The sequence below is a fragment of the Pimephales promelas genome, chromosome 7 (genome assembly GCF_988280905.1).
Source record: "Pimephales promelas chromosome 7, fPimPro1.hap1.1, whole genome shotgun sequence".
Taxonomy (NCBI): Eukaryota; Metazoa; Chordata; class Actinopteri; order Cypriniformes; family Leuciscidae; genus Pimephales; species Pimephales promelas.
The window spans coordinates 4,359,044-4,376,002 of record NC_142775.1 but is presented as its reverse complement, the minus strand read 5'-3'; the positions used below and the strand labels follow the sequence as shown (position 1 = coordinate 4,376,002).

General features: G+C 37.6%; 1 protein-coding gene across 2 annotated transcripts; it reads left to right on the top strand.

The window, feature by feature from the left end:
* The first annotated feature begins 2,044 nt into the window (after nucleotides 1–2,044).
* hnrnpa3 (heterogeneous nuclear ribonucleoprotein A3) lies at nucleotides 2,045–16,049 on the top strand. 2 transcript variants are annotated; one of them, XM_089132971.1, is made up of 11 exons: nucleotides 2,045–2,203; nucleotides 3,277–3,399; nucleotides 4,210–4,356; nucleotides 5,226–5,436; nucleotides 7,180–7,269; nucleotides 7,353–7,442; nucleotides 7,534–7,587; nucleotides 10,799–10,933; nucleotides 12,009–12,152; nucleotides 12,916–12,986; nucleotides 15,905–16,049. In XM_089132971.1, exons 1-10 carry the CDS (start codon nucleotides 2,198–2,200, stop codon nucleotides 12,966–12,968), a joined length of 1,053 nt encoding a protein of 350 aa, XP_088989097.1. In that variant the 5' UTR covers nucleotides 2,045–2,197; the 3' UTR covers nucleotides 12,969–12,986; nucleotides 15,905–16,049. The 2 variants fall into 2 exon arrangements, with proteins under 2 accessions (XP_088989097.1, XP_039503241.2); XM_039647307.2 differs by lacking the exon at nucleotides 15,905–16,049 and adding an exon at nucleotides 15,072–15,633.
* Nucleotides 16,050–16,959: the final 910 nt, after the last annotated feature.

Here is a 16,959-nt window from a genome sequence, read left to right as displayed (position 1 = left end):
TCATAAAACTGCTATAAATCATCACACACCCCTGCATTCACACTTCTGCCAGAGCGCTTTTTGCCAAGGCCATTTACGTCGATTTATGCAACTATTACAAGTAGGATGCTGCTTACATGTTAAATGACTTTTGTTATTAGTTCAATATGCTAGCGCGTGGATGGCCGCCAGGGCGCGCACTAGACTATGTTTTTAATAATGGCCTTTTGATGACGAAGCTCGTGTGTAAAACCAGTCTGATTGCATCTTTCTCCAAACAACAGATTGGTTTGATTGGTGGATGATGTCACGGAAGCATCTGCGTGATTACATGGTTTATTGCATATGAATAGGCCCTCACTTTCTCATTTCTAGAGTGATTACAACATCAGATTGCATCATTTCCTCATGGACACAATGGATTACAATGAACAGGTTTTGCTTTCAATAGAAAGCCTTGATATCAAATATCAAACTATGCAGACAGCATATATCTTAAAGAAAGATAACACGGGCACACCCTTTCACAATATTAAGTTTGTTATATTTAACTGGAAACATAGTATTGTGACACTTTGTGTTTGTGAAATGTGAGAGTTTGGTTTATTGGGGTTTCACTGTATTTACTGTCGTTTCTAAACTATCGGCTATGAGTCGCAGTGTTGAAACACAAACTCATCCGCAGAAGGACACTGGACATGTTTACAGTCACAACCGCAGTGTTGCAGGCGTTTGGGTTGCATCATCTCAATTACAGTGCAGTTGTGTTTTCATCAACGAGACAAACAGTGTCCAGACCAGATGGTGAGATAAATTGTACAGTATACAATGTCCATCCATCCATCCATCCATCCATCAATCAATCTTTCACTCCATTCATCCACCCACCCACCCATCTTTGCATCCACTCACCCATCTATGAATCCATCCATTCACCCATCCATCCATCCATCCATAAATCAATTAATCAATCCATTCATCCATCCCTGCATCTATAAATCCATAAATCAATCCATTCATCCATCCACCTATCCATCCATCCAGAAATCCATTATTCAATCCATTCATCCATACATCCATCAATCCATAAATTCATTAATCAATCCATTCATCCATCCATAAATCCATTAATCAATCCATTCATCCATCTATAAATCCATTAATTAATCCATTCATATACATCCATTAATCAATCCATTCATATACATCCATTAATCAATCCATTCATCCATCCACCCATCCATCCATAAATCCATTAATCAATCCATCCATCCACCCACCCACCCACCCACCCACCTATCCATCCATCCATAAATCCATTAATCAATCATCAACTCATTCCTCAAACTAATTATCCATCCATCAACCAATCCATTCATCCAACAACTGCTAGTATCTGTATATTTCATATCCATCATATTTATATAAGTATGTATTCACTCTAAAAAATGCTGGGTTGTTTTAACCCAATTTTGGGTAAAATATGGACAAGCCCAGCCATTGGGTTACATTTTTAAATTTAATTTTTTACCCAATGGCTGGGTTTGTCCATATTTTACCCAAAATTGGGTTAAAACAACCCAGCATTTTTTAGAGCGTAAGGGCCAACATTTGGCAACAGTACTACTGATAGATGATTAGTTTGGTGAGTATTATTGTGTGTATCATTTTTTCTGAGGCCACGTGTCCACTGCCTTATAACTATGTCAAAAACTATTTTCTGTAGCTAAGTCGCTGCATGTAGCCTACATAGAAATTTATAATTTTTAAATGCATAACATACTTATTAGGATAAGCACGAATTGAAACAACAAAATGGTAACACTTTAAAACAAAAAGTCTATTTGTTAAGATCAATGCATTAGATAGATTAGTTCATGAACTAATGAACTAAACAGAATTTAGTAGCCATTGTTAAAGTAACTTTTTATTTTGTTCAGAATGTATATAAGAAATCCATCTTCCAAACCGTGTTTTTGTCTTAGCCTATCCTGAATCATATAAGTGTTTATATTGGGACTATTTTAGACCAACCGCTGCGGAGTAGCCACAGGGAGAAGTAGCTCCGGCTACAATGTTCTTCCGCAAGACGCACTCAGTTTTGTTTATGAACCGCTGCTGAGTGTCCGTCAGCGCCTCCAATGGCCGAAGGGTGTCATTACACCAGTGCTTTACTCCGCGTGGCGTGCAGAGACCGAGGGGGCGCAAAAGCTGCAGCATGGAGGTACCAATTTTATCAATATTACTGTTATCATATGGAGTGTGGTGGAGAATTCATAATAATACATATGTTATGTGAGTTTATTATAGTGGCTTGGTGTTAATGGTGCATTCTGCTGCTGCCATGTTGACCCAGCCGTGTCTGTGGCCGAGAGCAGATAACGTTACTGAAAGCATTCTGTTGAGACGGATATATTACTACTTTCAAACGAAACACGAGACTCTTGGTGTTACAGTTAATATAGCTACTATCTTAAACACCAAACCCGTGCCAGGCATGAACTCGTGGTTCAATTTTTAACGTGCTGCTAATGTTTTGGTAAGGGAGGGGGTTGTCGACTAACGTGAACGGATATTGAGCCTGTTATTTTTGCAAACATGGCCGTATGAGATACAGATAGAAGAATATAACGTTACATTTTAATATTATCTCTAACAATATGGAGGAAACACGAAAAAGAAATCTAAAATGGCGCGTGAACTCGTTGGCAAGGAATGTTCTAGACCCCCCTCCTCAGTCTCCGGTTTATTTCCAACCGCCTCCTCCTGAATTTAGTCTTTATCTCAGAAGAATGCGCGTGTAATCGCTGATCTTCGTGTACACACCATAGCCACTCTAATCCTTGGATGTAGTGCCATTGAAACCTTCTACCACCGATCGAAATACGAATCTACTATGGCGTAGGGTTTGTTGCTAATGAATAATATTAATAAGGTTGCGATGACGTTTTTGGAGCGTCCAATCACGTGTTCTAATTAATATTCATGAGTCAAGCCTCGGTAAGATAAATTAATTGGCTGACTGACAAGAGCCCGCCTTTCAACGTCATTCTTTCAGCCAATTAGGAGGGATTGGTGGGCTGACGTCACTCAATCTAATGAATATTAAATTAGCGGCACAAGTTTGGCCTGATGCTCTTCATATCCACCAGCAGAAACACCCACACATGTCATTATCAGCTTTGAACAATTACTTAATTGCATTATGCATCATAAAGGGCCAGTTTTATCTGTCTAATGATGCTTATTTGTAAAAAGGCAAAGGTTGAAGATAACAAGTGTGTTTTATGTGAACAGGGTCGAGTCAGTAAGGAGCCGGAGCAGCTCAGGAAGCTGTTTATTGGTGGACTGAGTTTCGAGACCACAGAGGACAGTTTACGAGCTCACTTTGAGCAATGGGGCAAACTCACAGACTGTGTGGTGAGTGGCCGAAAAATCGCATGCTTTTCAGTTTCGCTTTAGGGACGAATTGCATTCTCTTTGAAATGTGTGAATAAAAGAAGAAAAAGGTCTCCGAAGCATCTTGGACTATCATGCTATGATATATGAATATAGTTATTATTCACTGAATTAACATAATACCTCTACTATCATTAGCTGTTTCCATCCAAAGTTGGGAAATTAGTGCAAAATATCTGCAAAAAAACGCTTTCCATCAAGCGTTGAAGTCGCTTCTCTTTCAAAAATTAGGTTTAAAAATGTTCAGACCTCATCAACCATTCAAACATAACTCTCTCTCTCTCTCTCTCCACCATTTTTCTGACCACATGATCTGTTCAGGCAGTCACATGATTATTTTTTTTTGCACGGATTTGTTCTCCACATGCATTTCCATCTCAGTTTATGCCTATATCTTCTTAATATCCGATTAAAAAAAAATATCTGCCTCAGTTCAGTTTATTGCATGCACATTTTTCAAATTTGTATTCGTGTATGTGCATCTTGGCATTTCCATACAGCGTTTTTGTTTAATATGATATTCTGAAATTTGCATAAAAATAGGTGGAATGAAACATGGCTGCAGTGTTTTTTGAAATAAAAATGTATTAAAATGGACCATTGAATTATTGAAAATGAGTCATTCACGGCACGCAAGCAAACCTCTTGGTTAATCTACTAACATGCTTAACGAATCAACAACTTAGAATGAAATTAGAAATGACTTAATAATAACAGCAACAAAGCCACTGTGATTGATGATATTGTCATGCTTGTATCTTTCCTCCTCAGGTAATGAGAGATCCAGCAAACAAGCGCTCGCGAGGCTTCGGCTTCGTGACGTACTCCTGTGGCGCGGAGGTTGACGCTGCAATGGCGGCTCGGCCACACAAAGTGGACGGTCGCGTGGTTGAGCCCAAACGGGCCGTTTCCCGAGAGGTACGGTTACATTCACTGAAAACATTGAGCTGCACATGTACCGCGCTACTGACAAGCCAACCGCAGAGGAATGCAAGAAACCGCAGCAAACGCGATATTCGCGATATTCGTTTTTTTTTATAAGTAGGGTTGGGAACCGAGAGTCGATGTGTGGGTGAAGTGCTGAAAGCTTATCCTTTAACGGAATATGTATATTCTCAACGTCAACGTCTATCGCCATGGTTACTATTGCAGTACGAGGTCAAACCTGGCGGAAACCGGGGGTAACGCGGATATGACATCATTGACTGGCGACTGCTCACACGCCCCGTTTCCTTGGTTAAAATCACAATTTTCTCACAATTTACAAATAGTTTGAGACATATTGTAAGTAATCAACTAAACAAAATGTATAACATTGGCCTAGTGGTTTTTGGATATTTTACTGCAAAAAATCCTGCTTATTGTACCTTTAAAACTACAGCAAGGCTCAATATAGCCCCACACTAACACAGTAACATAATGAGGGTCCCTACATGCAAAACGAAGCATTGAGAACTTTGTAAGTGTACAGACCGTTTAATAAGAAGATGGCTCCTGCCTATATACGTGAAGTGGACTGTCTTTATAAAGTATCTTCCTATTAAACTATCTGTTCACTTACAAAGTATTTTTCGAGTTTGCTCATCAAGGCTGCATTTATTTGATCAAAAATACTGAAAAACTGTAATATTGTTAAATATTATTACAATTTAAAATAATGGTTTTCTATTTGAATATACTTCAAAATATCATTTATGTCTGTGATGCAAAGCTGAGTTTTCGGTGTCACACGATCCTCCTTCATAAATCCTGATACTGCTCTAAATGGATGTACTCTGATTACCCAGGACTCTAACAGACCCGGAGCCCATCTGACCGTGAAGAAGATCTTTGTGGGGGGGATCAAGGAGGACACAGAGGAGTATCACATCCGAGAGTACTTCGAGCCGTTCGGGAAGATCGAGACCATCGACATAATGGAGGAGCGCTCCACTGGCAAAAAGAGAGGATTCTGCTTCGTCACCTTCGACGATCACGATACTGTGGATAAAATTGTTGGTGAGTTTAGATGGAAGCCATTTACTTTCATCAGCCAGTCACACACTGACTCCAAATGGGTAGATTAGTCCATCTAAAACTATTAAAACAGCATTTTTTTCAGATTATTTTTTAATTATTGTGCATGCAGCTTGTATGAACTGCCATTACTTGATGTATTACGTAGAATATTTGTACTTCTGTGTAAATATTATTATTTTTTTTTATTTTTTTTGCGATAATACTATGGAAGTGAATTGCATTAACTTGAGGAAACAAAATCTACTCTGTTTTCCTGAATTAACGAGTTAATTATCTCAGAATTACAAGATATATTTTTTTTGAAAAAAAATCTTTTTCACTCTGTTTTTATGAATTAATGAGTTCAATGAATAATTTTTCATAATTTAACTTAAAAAAAGTAATTAATTCAGAAAAACAGAGCAAAAACTTTTTTTTCCGAGATAATGAACTCGTTAATTCAGAAAAACGGAGTAGATTTTTTTTCCTCAAGTGAATGCAATACGCTTCTTAAGTAATTGCAAAAAAAAGTGGTAAAATTAAAACTTAATAATACACTAAAATAAACATGTTCCCTAAAAAAAAAAAAATTTATTTTTAGCTAAAATCTTCATGTTGATGTTTAACGGCAAAAAGTGATGGAAAATTGACACTACTCTCTATTCAAATATTACTAAAAATGTGTTAAAGATGTAAGCTCTTGTGTAGTTATATTTGGAGATAATTGTGTTATTTGTGACATAATTTTTGGCCAGGCTGTCATAAAAATAAATTATGGAAATGCTTAACATTAAGGTGTCATTAGTTAACATGAACACTGCACTTCTACAGCATTTATTAATGCTAATTTCAGTATTTACGAATGCACTATTAACATTAAAAGTTGTGTTTGTTAACATTAGTTAATGCACCATGAACTGACCTGAAAATGACAATGAACGACTTTATTTTTATTAAGAAAATGATTAAATAAATACTTTAACAAATGTATTGCTCATTGTTAGTTAATGCATGAACTAACGTTATAAAATGAGACCTTATTTTAAAGTGTTACCTTAATTATGAACACTTAATATTAGGGCTGTCAAACGATTAATCGTGATTAATCTCATCCAAAATAAAAGTTTATATTTATATAATATATGTGGGTGCACTGTGTATAATTATATTTTATATATAAATACACACACATGCTTGCAGATTTTTAAGAGATTATATTTTCATGTATATACTGTATATAGATTTATATATAATTTATGTTACATATACATATCAATATTTTATATATAAATATATATTTTTTCTTAAATATACATGCATGTGTGTGTATGTATATATATATATATATATACAAAATAATTATACACAGTGCACCCCATATATTATGTAAATATAAACTTTTATTTTGGATGCGATTAATCGTTTGACAGCCCTAGTTAATATATAACAGCAATTTAACGGGGTATGCACATAATTTCGTCAGATAAATACCGTAACCAAGTTTAGGGTTTTGTTCTTTTCATCATATTTAAATTATTTAAAAAGCCAAAAATCTTCATATTTTTATTTTCAAACTTGTAGGGAGATAATTTTGGTCATAACTGTGTTAAAGTTCACAAACATGCTGTGTCACCTACCCATATTATGGCAAGAAATACCCGTTCTTGCAGGTTTTATACAGTATCTGAGCAAACGGATCGATGTTTTGCCTTTTTAAAATGATAAATTTTCCTTTGTCATCAGCACAAAAATATCACACAATCAACTCTCATAACTGTGAAGTAAGAAAAGCCCTTCCCAAGCAGGAGATGCAGTCTGGCTCCAATCAGAGGTGTAAGTAGCATGTTTCACAGAAACAGACATTTTGAACGGTTCCTGATAAGTTGTGACTGATAATGTATAACGTGCGTTCTCAGATCGCGGTGGCGGTGGAGGTGGAGGTGGAGGTGGGGATAATTTCATGAACAGAGGAGGAAACTTCGGAGGTGACAACTTTGGCAACAGAGGTGAGATGACATCTGATCCTGTGTGTGTCGAGCACAACCTCAGGTGTGAATTACACTGTGCTAAACACACTGAACCCTGTATCGTTTACAGGAGGGTACGGAGGAGGCCGGGGTGGATACGGAGGAGACGGATACAACGGATTCGGTGGGGACCCCATCATGACGCTTACATGATCAAAATCAGCAGACTCTCTGATAAAGAGTGTTGTAACAAACAAAGAAAGGCCAGGCGGAAGCTAGTGGCTCCAAGCGCAAGGGTTTTAATAAGTGATAAGAGCTAAACTAAAAGCCAGGAAACGTAGCCTGGCTAAGTCTCATTGAGACGTGGTCTGGAAACCACATGTTCATTTTCTCGCATTTGAGGCGTGGTTTACGAATGCCCAGAGCCGTATTATTGGGTGCTACCTACGAACGTCTATCAAATGCACCTGTACGTAGCTCACAGCCGATCGGGTCAATGACACCAGATGACGTGTGTAGAGCGACACAAGTTAGACGAGGAAGACGACGATGAGTCAGAGATTTATGTGTACACGATGGCGCGTAATCGTATCTAACGGCCATTTCACACCGCATGCTTATTTTGTTTTAAGCAGCAGTTTCGGTGTCATTTGTTTTTGCTGCACTGCTCACGCTCAATTAAAGTGAAAGCACACTTGATGTATATATAAATAAAACTAAAGTAAACTAGCCAGAAAATAAAAAGTATATATATTAGGGGTGGCACGGTTCACGAAACCGACGGTTCGGTTTGTATCACGGTTTTAGTGTCACGGTTTTCGGTTCTGTACGGTTCTTGTTATTTTTTTCTTTTAATCTTTAACACTTCAGAAATGTACTTCAGCATGTGATATATAGCTTAATTATCCACACTTTAGGATACAGTATAAAAAAATTATATTCATGCAATCATGCACAAACTGAATTTGACTCTTTGACTTTAAGCACATTTTGGGACTATCTCAGAGGAAAGCTAGGTGAGATTTTGACACAGCAAGAGAGAAGAAATTGACATGCTTTTCGTTTATTTGGCAAAAAAAAGGAGAATGTGTATCACTATGTCTACAAGAACTTGTGCATTTTTATCACACAAATCTTATTTACACAAAGACATTAACTTGCATTTATGAACTGACAACTTTTGTAGCTCTTACAAAAATTCTATCTTTTAAAAGAAAAAAAGAGGAACTACACTGTCTTTTATGAATAAGTCAATATACATGAAACCTCATTGCCTATAATTAGGCTATAGAAATAGCAAAGGCCATAAACATAAAGTGAAAAGTTCAACCTCAACACAAAAAACAGTATCAACAATGCTTCTATTCCCAAAAAGTGAGGGTACCTTTTTTTCAGTTTAAATTAAAGTGCAGGATTTGGAAACATTTGACTGAAGCTCTTATCTAAACATAAAGTGCCACTGTAACGTTATATTAAAATACCATAACATGAAATCAAAAATGTCCCCACACACCGGACTTATAGACTTATAGGACGCTGGCGCATCCTCCAACTCCCTCATCTCTCCCACTTGCCATTTCTCCGCGTGCCGTGACCTGCAGCGCTCCATACTCACTTTTACTGGCTTGTTTACTAACTTGAACCGGCGCTGCACAGAGCGATCGGTAATGACATCAAATACCGCGAAAGTGAGTTACGGAGCCGTCGTTCCCGCTCTAGTGTGTGATGTTATTCACCCGTCGCTCTGTGCAGCGCCGGTCCAAGTCGAACAAGCTTATGTCGCGCAAAAAGAAAACACACGTCACATACGGGCACGAGGTTACATTGCGCATGCGTCAAACCGTGAGACGCACACACGCTCCGAACCGAGACAAGCGAACCGAACGGTTCGGGTGTTTTTTCATGTACCGTGCCACCCCTAATATATATATATATATATCAGACTGATCTCATGAAGTAGCGTGTATGACACGCCAATTCGTATTTCCATTTTTGGCGTGCTATCAAGACGCATAATCGCCTTTCAGCGTGTTTATGAACGCTGTTGACTTAACGTTATATAAATATATGACTTACCTCAACCCCGTCCCTAAACCTAACCGTCACTGGGGTTGATGGCATTTATGACTGGAGATTTGACTGCGTGTTCAGACACGCGGAATGACGCGGACGTTAATGGCGTAGACATATACGCATACACGCGGATAGCTCAAAATGCGTAGAGATAACACGCCACCTGACTCGAAAGTGCCGTGTATGTTTACACAAAAGTCATGATGTCATGTTGTGTGTATATATATATATATATAATGAAGTGCTAAAAAAAACAGTGCTCCCATGAAACTTTAATAAATCGCAACGGTGTATCAAGCGATTTTTATATTCGCATATCAAATCCTCAACCTGTTCAAACACAACTATCCAATAAGTTCGAAGACCTCAAATAATTATTGAAAAGGAAGATTTCAATAATTTAATGATTTAGGAAGTGGTGCAAATGAAGTCTCAATCCAAAAGAAGTGTTAAAGGGTTAGTTCACCCAAAAATGAAAATTCTGTCAGTATTTACTCACCCTCATGTTGTTCCAACCCCGTAAGACCTTCGTTCATCTTCGGAACACAAATTAAGATATTTAAGATATTAAGATCGCTCCTGCATACAGTCCATAGGCTTCTTGAGGGACTGGCTCTTGCTGTCCTCGAAAAGTCATTAAAGACATCGTTAAAATAGTCCAAGTGACTACAGTGGCTCAATCTTAAGTTTATCAAACGACGAGAACACTTTTTGTGTGCAAAAACAACAAAAATAACAGCTTTATTTCAACTATTCACTTCCTTCTCCATGGGCCTGTAGTCAGTTAACGTAGTGTGATTGCGTAAAGCTACGCCACACGTAGGCTCACTATTGGCCGACGCTGGTCATGTGTGTGTGATGCGTGTGACGTACAATAACAGAAGCTTACGCTATTAAACTAGTAACCTGACTCGCGCAGAGGGAGAAATAAACGAATAGTTGAAATAAAGTCGTTATTTTTGTTGTTTTTTTGCGCACAAAAAGTGTTCTCGTCGTTTGATAAACTTAAGATTGAGCCACTGTAGTCACTTGGACTATTTCAACGATGTCTTTAATGACTTTTCGAGGACAGCAAGAGTCATTCCCTCAAGAAGCCTATGGACTGTATGCAGGAGCGATCTTAATATCTTAAATATCTTAATTTGTGTTGCGAAGATGAACGAAGGTCTTGGAACAACATGAGGGTGAGTAAATACTGACAGAATTTTCATTTTTGGGTGAACTAACACTTTAACGTATCCCAATAAACCAATCAGTGTCACTCCCCGAGAGCCTGAAGACGAGCACTGAAGTGCAGGTTTCTGCTGTGTTTGCCACGGCAGGTAATAATAACTACGGAGGAGGCTCTGGCGGAGGAGGGGGTCGTGGGGGGTACGGCGGAGGCCCTGGATACGGTAACCAAGGCGGAGGAGGATTTGGAGGATATGACAACTACAACGATGGCAGGAATTTTGGAGGTACGTTTTCGTTAAAGCTTAGACTAATACTTGACAGGTGGTTGGAGGGGGAGGGGCTAAACAAGAGGCCTCCGTGATGTCGTCCTGAAGTCGGTTTGGAGGCGGAGCTACATGTTGATTAGAGGCAAGCTTTTTTTTTGTAATGACCTGGAACGACGAATCATTTAATTGAAACGAATGATAAAAAATACACCACCGTTCTGATGTTTGGATTTTTTATGTTTTTGATGTCGTTTGCTCTGAAAGGCTGCATCAAAAATACTGTAAAAACTGTCATGTGAAATATTATTAACTTATTTTTTGTTTCTGTTAAACTCAAAGCTGAATTTACTCCAGTCTTCAGTGTCACATGATCCTTCAGAAATCATTTTAATAAATAATAATTCACTTAAGCTGAGCAGTTAGTTACTTTGCTACACCCACTTCTGAACAAACAATACATTTTGGTTTATCATGTACCGTCATATACTGCTCTTTCTTAAAATTACAGAGGGGTTTATGGATATCTACTTTTGTTATCCTGTAAATCAGAATATACTGTCAATAGCCTTATAAAATGATTTTGGAATAAAATGTAAAATCAGAAAAAAAAGAAATCATTTTAATATATTTAAATCGGACATTTTTAAAAAGGATTTGAAGACTTATTTATTTCATCAAGCTTTTGGCATTTGAGTAGGTCCGAGATCTGTGAGCGATTTGTGGGTTGATTATCTGGGTGTCATGTCTTGATGTAATTTTATATCTCTGTGTATTATTTATTGCCTGTGGACAGCACTTTGGTCCATTTTAATGGTTTTGAAAGTGCTTTTATAAATAAAGGTTGAGTTGAGTTGAGTTGAGTAATATATGATGATTTGATGCTCAAGAAACAAATCAGTTAGTTAGTAAAACAGTGTTAGTAAAATGTTCATGTTTCTTTTGACGAATAGAAAGTTAAAAGCATTTATGCAAGATTATTTTTTGTGATAATGTAATGCAAGTCTTTACTGTCACTTTTGATCGATTTTTTTTCTGAATAATGAATGCATTGAAATGATCTCAGATTAGCTGTGCTGTTGTGCCTTCATCACAGGTAACTTTGGTGGCAATAGCGGAGGAGGAGGTGGAGGAGGAGGAGGAAACTACAATGATTTCGGGAATTATGGAGGACAACAGTCCAACTACGGCCCCATGAAGGGAAATAACTTCGGCGGAAGGAACTCAGGACCTTACGGAGGTAAATAGTGTGTATAGGCGTGAATTTAAAGGCGCGACACCCCTCAGCTGTTCTAATTTCACTGTAAAAGATGGATTCGCTGGGCTTATTGCTTTATAAAACGGTTACTGCTTAAAAATATTCATTTTAATTTTTATTTATTCATAAACACCAGTAACAAAAAATATGACGTTTAACACATTTATATAACACATTTATACGCACAACCGGCACATCCGGGAACTTAACTGTCAATTTTGTCCCCGCCCCCTTTTGGGGGAAAACAAACTAGATTCCCCATAGACTTCAATACAAAATAACGGCAAAAAAACCAACGTCCGTACACAGCCGACAGGCGTAAATAACTTAAGAAATCACTTATATAAAACATGTCAAGTACTTATATGTCCACCCTGCCCGCCATAGAGCATGAAATATACATACACAAACTTAATTTGGCCAATTTAAAAACATGTCCCTTTATTATTGAAGTCTATGGGGAGTCTAGTTTGTTTCCCCCAAAAGTGGACATGAACCTATTCAGAGACATTCTATGACACAGCGCCGGTTGTGCATATTCCTCCGCCAAGCAATGTTGTTCCAAAGAGGTTGCCAGGCAACAAAGCATCACAAACGGCAGTTGCGCAGTGACACAAATGTAATGTGTTTGTGGAGTAATTCACAACGGCTTTGAACGCAGCTCAACCAATCAGAATCAAGGAGCGGAACTATCCGTCCTATATATCTATATCTTTAGCCTGAGCGTCTGCACTGTTGTGTTCAGGTGGATATGGCTCTGGTGGAGGAGGCGGCGGGTATAACTCCAGGAGATATTAACACATCAGCTTATCTGTGGTAAGTCCAGCGCCGACACACGCTGCGTCCCAAACCACACACTGTATAGTAGGTGCTACATGCGGTTTCACACTCGGCTTCACGGCGTCTTCGTGTGTTAAATTTGGACGCCATTATCATGTGACCTCCATTGTCAGATCCTCTCCAGTGTCCAGGGCCCGGTTTTTCAAATTGATCTGGATTTATTTTTGCGATCTGTACTCCAGCTTACTTTTGAGCCAGTTTTTAAAGCAACAGAAAGCGCAATGTCCCTCTCTGTGCTGACAATGGTGCACCTGAGACCCTAACCGACCTCCTGCATTGTGCCAGAACGAGCAACAAGGGACGAAATAGTTAGACACTATTTCTGATTTGGATTTTTTTTTTTTCGATTGTGATGAATATATCAATTAGTGACATCAATTTTATTAGAGAATAAAATTAATTGTGGTGGTGTGTGGGGGATTATTTTATGAGGCCAAACTCTTTCTACTTTGCTGTAGGCCCATACTGAAAGGCTGATACGCTAAAGCCTACCTAATCACTGTAGCCTGACGGATGAACAAATAAAATTAAAACCTTATGAATAAATAGGATATCTTGTATGATACGGCATGAACCAAATATAGTATTATTTGGTACATTTTTAAAGTTTTCATTACATTTTGATCATGAAATCTACGCTGAATCCACCCTTCTGACGGGATTTTCCTACAAATCCTACAAAAAAGTTCTGAAAAACCCAAACTAAAGGTTTGATCCGGATCAAAACCAAGATTGGATTAAGTGATCTAATCCGATTATGTAATCCGTTTTTTCTTTTGAAAAAACCCATTTTCAAGATTTGATCCAATCCGTTAAAAAACCAGGCCCAGATCTTCATTTGATCATTCAGGTAATCCTACTGTTTTTATTTTTTTCACAAATTCCATTTGATATTTTTCTGGATTGCGTTTTTTTTTTTTTTTTTTTTCATTTAAACTTTTCTGGACTCCATTTTAATGGTTAAATAAAAATGTTTATTTAATTAATTTAAATCATGAAACTTATACCATTTAACAACAATTTTTACTACGAAATGTTGGTAACACTTTACAATAAGGTTCATTAGTTAACATCAGTTAACTACATTAGTTAACATGTACAATATGTGGACAATACTTCTTCAGCATGTATTAATCTTAGTTAATATTAATTCCAACATTTACTAATACGTTAATAAAATCAAAGGTCGTATTAGTTAACATTAGTTAATGGACTGTGAACTAACATGAACGCACAATGAACAGCTGTATTTGTATTAACTAACATTAACAAAGATTAATAAACACTGTAATGCATTGCTCATCGTTAGTTCATGTTAGTTAATGCATTTACTCATGTTAACTAATGAACCTTATTGTAAAGTGTCACCTGTTTTAATTCTGTTTTATTTTTTTATCAAATTCTGCTTTTCTGTTTTAAGATTTCTGGATTTGAATGGTTCAAATAGATTTTAATAACCAAACAACACAATATTAGTATCTTTTTTTAGGGCTGTGCAAAAGTTAATTGCGATTAATCGCATCCAAAATAAAAGTCTGTGTTTACATAATATATTTGAGTGTGCTGTATATAATTATTTTGTATATATAAATAGTAAATACCTATGCATGTATATATTTAAGAATTATTTGCGCTTAAATTCTGTATATATATATAAATACATAATCTATATTATATAAATATAAATATTTTATATAGGAATAACACATTTTCTTAAACATATACATGCATGTGTGTGTATTTATATATACAAAATAATTATATACAGCACACACAAATATACTATGTAAACACAGACTTTTATTTTGGATGCGATTAATCAAAATTAACTTTTTTACTTTTTTATATTTTAATTCCTCAAAAATGTGACGAATTCTGTGACGTTCTGCACAGTAAATTGTGTGTTTTATCCCGTCGGCTGAATCCGCGGGGCCCTACAGACTCGGTTCGCCTACTATACAGTGTGAGCGTAGGCGCATCGGGACGCAGCCGCAGACTCCACAGAAGTGTAACGCGGGATGATGACGACTTGTGATGTTTTACCGTGTGTGTGTTCAACAGGCTTCAGATCCAGAGTTAGATGGTGATGAGGAAAGATTACTGAGGGCCGAGATCTGCCAGTTATAGCTCTTACCGCAGCGGTGTGTGTTTAACGTTGGCCGCGCGAGAGTAGCGTGTGTTAGTTAGTGTATGTACTGTACATTCCTTACTGCTGCATTTCACCCGCTCGGATTTTCTTTGTACTTTTCTCTCACCCTCAGTCCTTTGTGAATGTTTTTTTTTTTTTTTTGAGAGTGAAACAAACATTATGTTATCAAACACTGTAGTCAGAGTAGTTCAAAATGATATGTTGTGTGAGTATGCAATATGTTGTGGCCTTGATTATTATTTGGAGGGTTTTTAATTTTTTGATTTGAAGACAGTGTAACGTGTATTTTTATATATTGTGAGCATACAGTACATGTGTTGTTTATCTCTGAATGAAAAACAGAGTAGACTTTATCAGATCTGAGGACAAGTAACATGTCAAACCTGTAAAGATCCAAGTCTAGATTGTTTCACTTTTTTGACGATTGAAAAAACGAACCCAGTTGAAATAAAGTTGTGCTCTAGTAATAATGAAGTTTAGTGCGTCATTGAGTCTGAAAGCGAGTGCAGCTGTCCTGAGCGCGTGCTGTTGTTGTGTATGAGAGTAGAAAGGCCTTCAGGCCGAGACAGACGAACTGACCACAGGACAGCCGCCACTGGACCAGTGTGTCTAGCGTCTGTTTTGGACAGGAGGAGGGCTAGCGGAGAGCCAATGCTAGCGGAGAGCCAATGCTAGCGTGAGGATGAGGGTTTGAGGCAGACAGAAGACGAGGAAGGTAAGAGTAACTCTTCTGCTTAATTTACAGATGGGAAAAGCAGCGCCCGGTCTACTGTAAGTGGCTGAAAGTCTTTTCAGCGACGGTTCTGGATGGGTAAGATTAATACGCACAAGATATACGGTGACTTAAAGGAGTAGTTCACTTTTAATAAAACTTTTGCTGATAACTTACTCACCCCCATGTCATCCAAGATGTCCACGTCTTTCTTTCTTCAGTCGGAAAGAAATTAAGGTTTTTGATGAAAACATTCCAGGATTTTCTCCATATAATGGACTTCAATGGGGTCCAAACGGTTCAAGGTCCAAAAGACAGTTTCAGTGCAAACTGTTCAAAGGGCTTTAAACGATTCCAGACGATGAATAAGGGTCTTATCAAGCGAAACGATCACTCATTTCATAAATAAATAACAAAGTTTAAGTTTTATAAGCTCAAATGGTTGCTTTGCTCTGTTCTGTGTGACATCAAAATGAACGAATCTTTTTCCGAGTCAATTCGTTCATTTCATTCATTGAATCAAATAAATGACACGGAAAACGATTTGTTCATTTTGATGAACGAGTTCGCACAGGAGAGTCACAAACGTGCATCACAGAACAGAGCAAGGCGAGCATTTGAGCTTATAAAACTTAAACTTTGTTATTTAGTTATTAAATGAGCGATCGTTTCCCTTGATAAGACCCTTATTCATCATCTGGAATCGTTTAAAGCCCTTTGAACAGTTTGCAGTTTTCACTGAAACTCTCTTTTGGACCTTGAACCGTTTGGACCCCATTGAAGTCCATTATATGGAGAAAAATCCCGGAATGTTTTCATCAAAAACCTTAATTTCTTGTCGACTGAAGAAAGAAAGACATGGACATCTTGGATGACATGGGGGTGAGTAAATTATCAGCCAAATCTTTCAAAAGTGAACCACTCCATTAATAAAGAGATCCTCCCGTAGTCACACCGAGAGATTCAGAAACTACATTCGGCTCAAGTATAGGCCGGTGTGTGTGGATGAATCTCACAAACCTAGGGTCTTATTTCACCTTTTGTTGATATTATATTTTGAATAAAGAAAATGAAGCCAAGTCAATGCA

Coding starts and splice junctions, on each gene's coding strand:
- hnrnpa3 (XM_089132971.1), top strand. Junction 4,357..5,225: donor AACGGGCCGTTTCCCGAGAG/GTACGGTTACAT, acceptor CTGATTACCCAG/GACTCTAACAGACCCGGAGC. Junction 7,588..10,798: donor AGACGGATACAACGGATTCG/GTGGGGACCCCA, acceptor TTGCCACGGCAG/GTAATAATAACTACGGAGGA.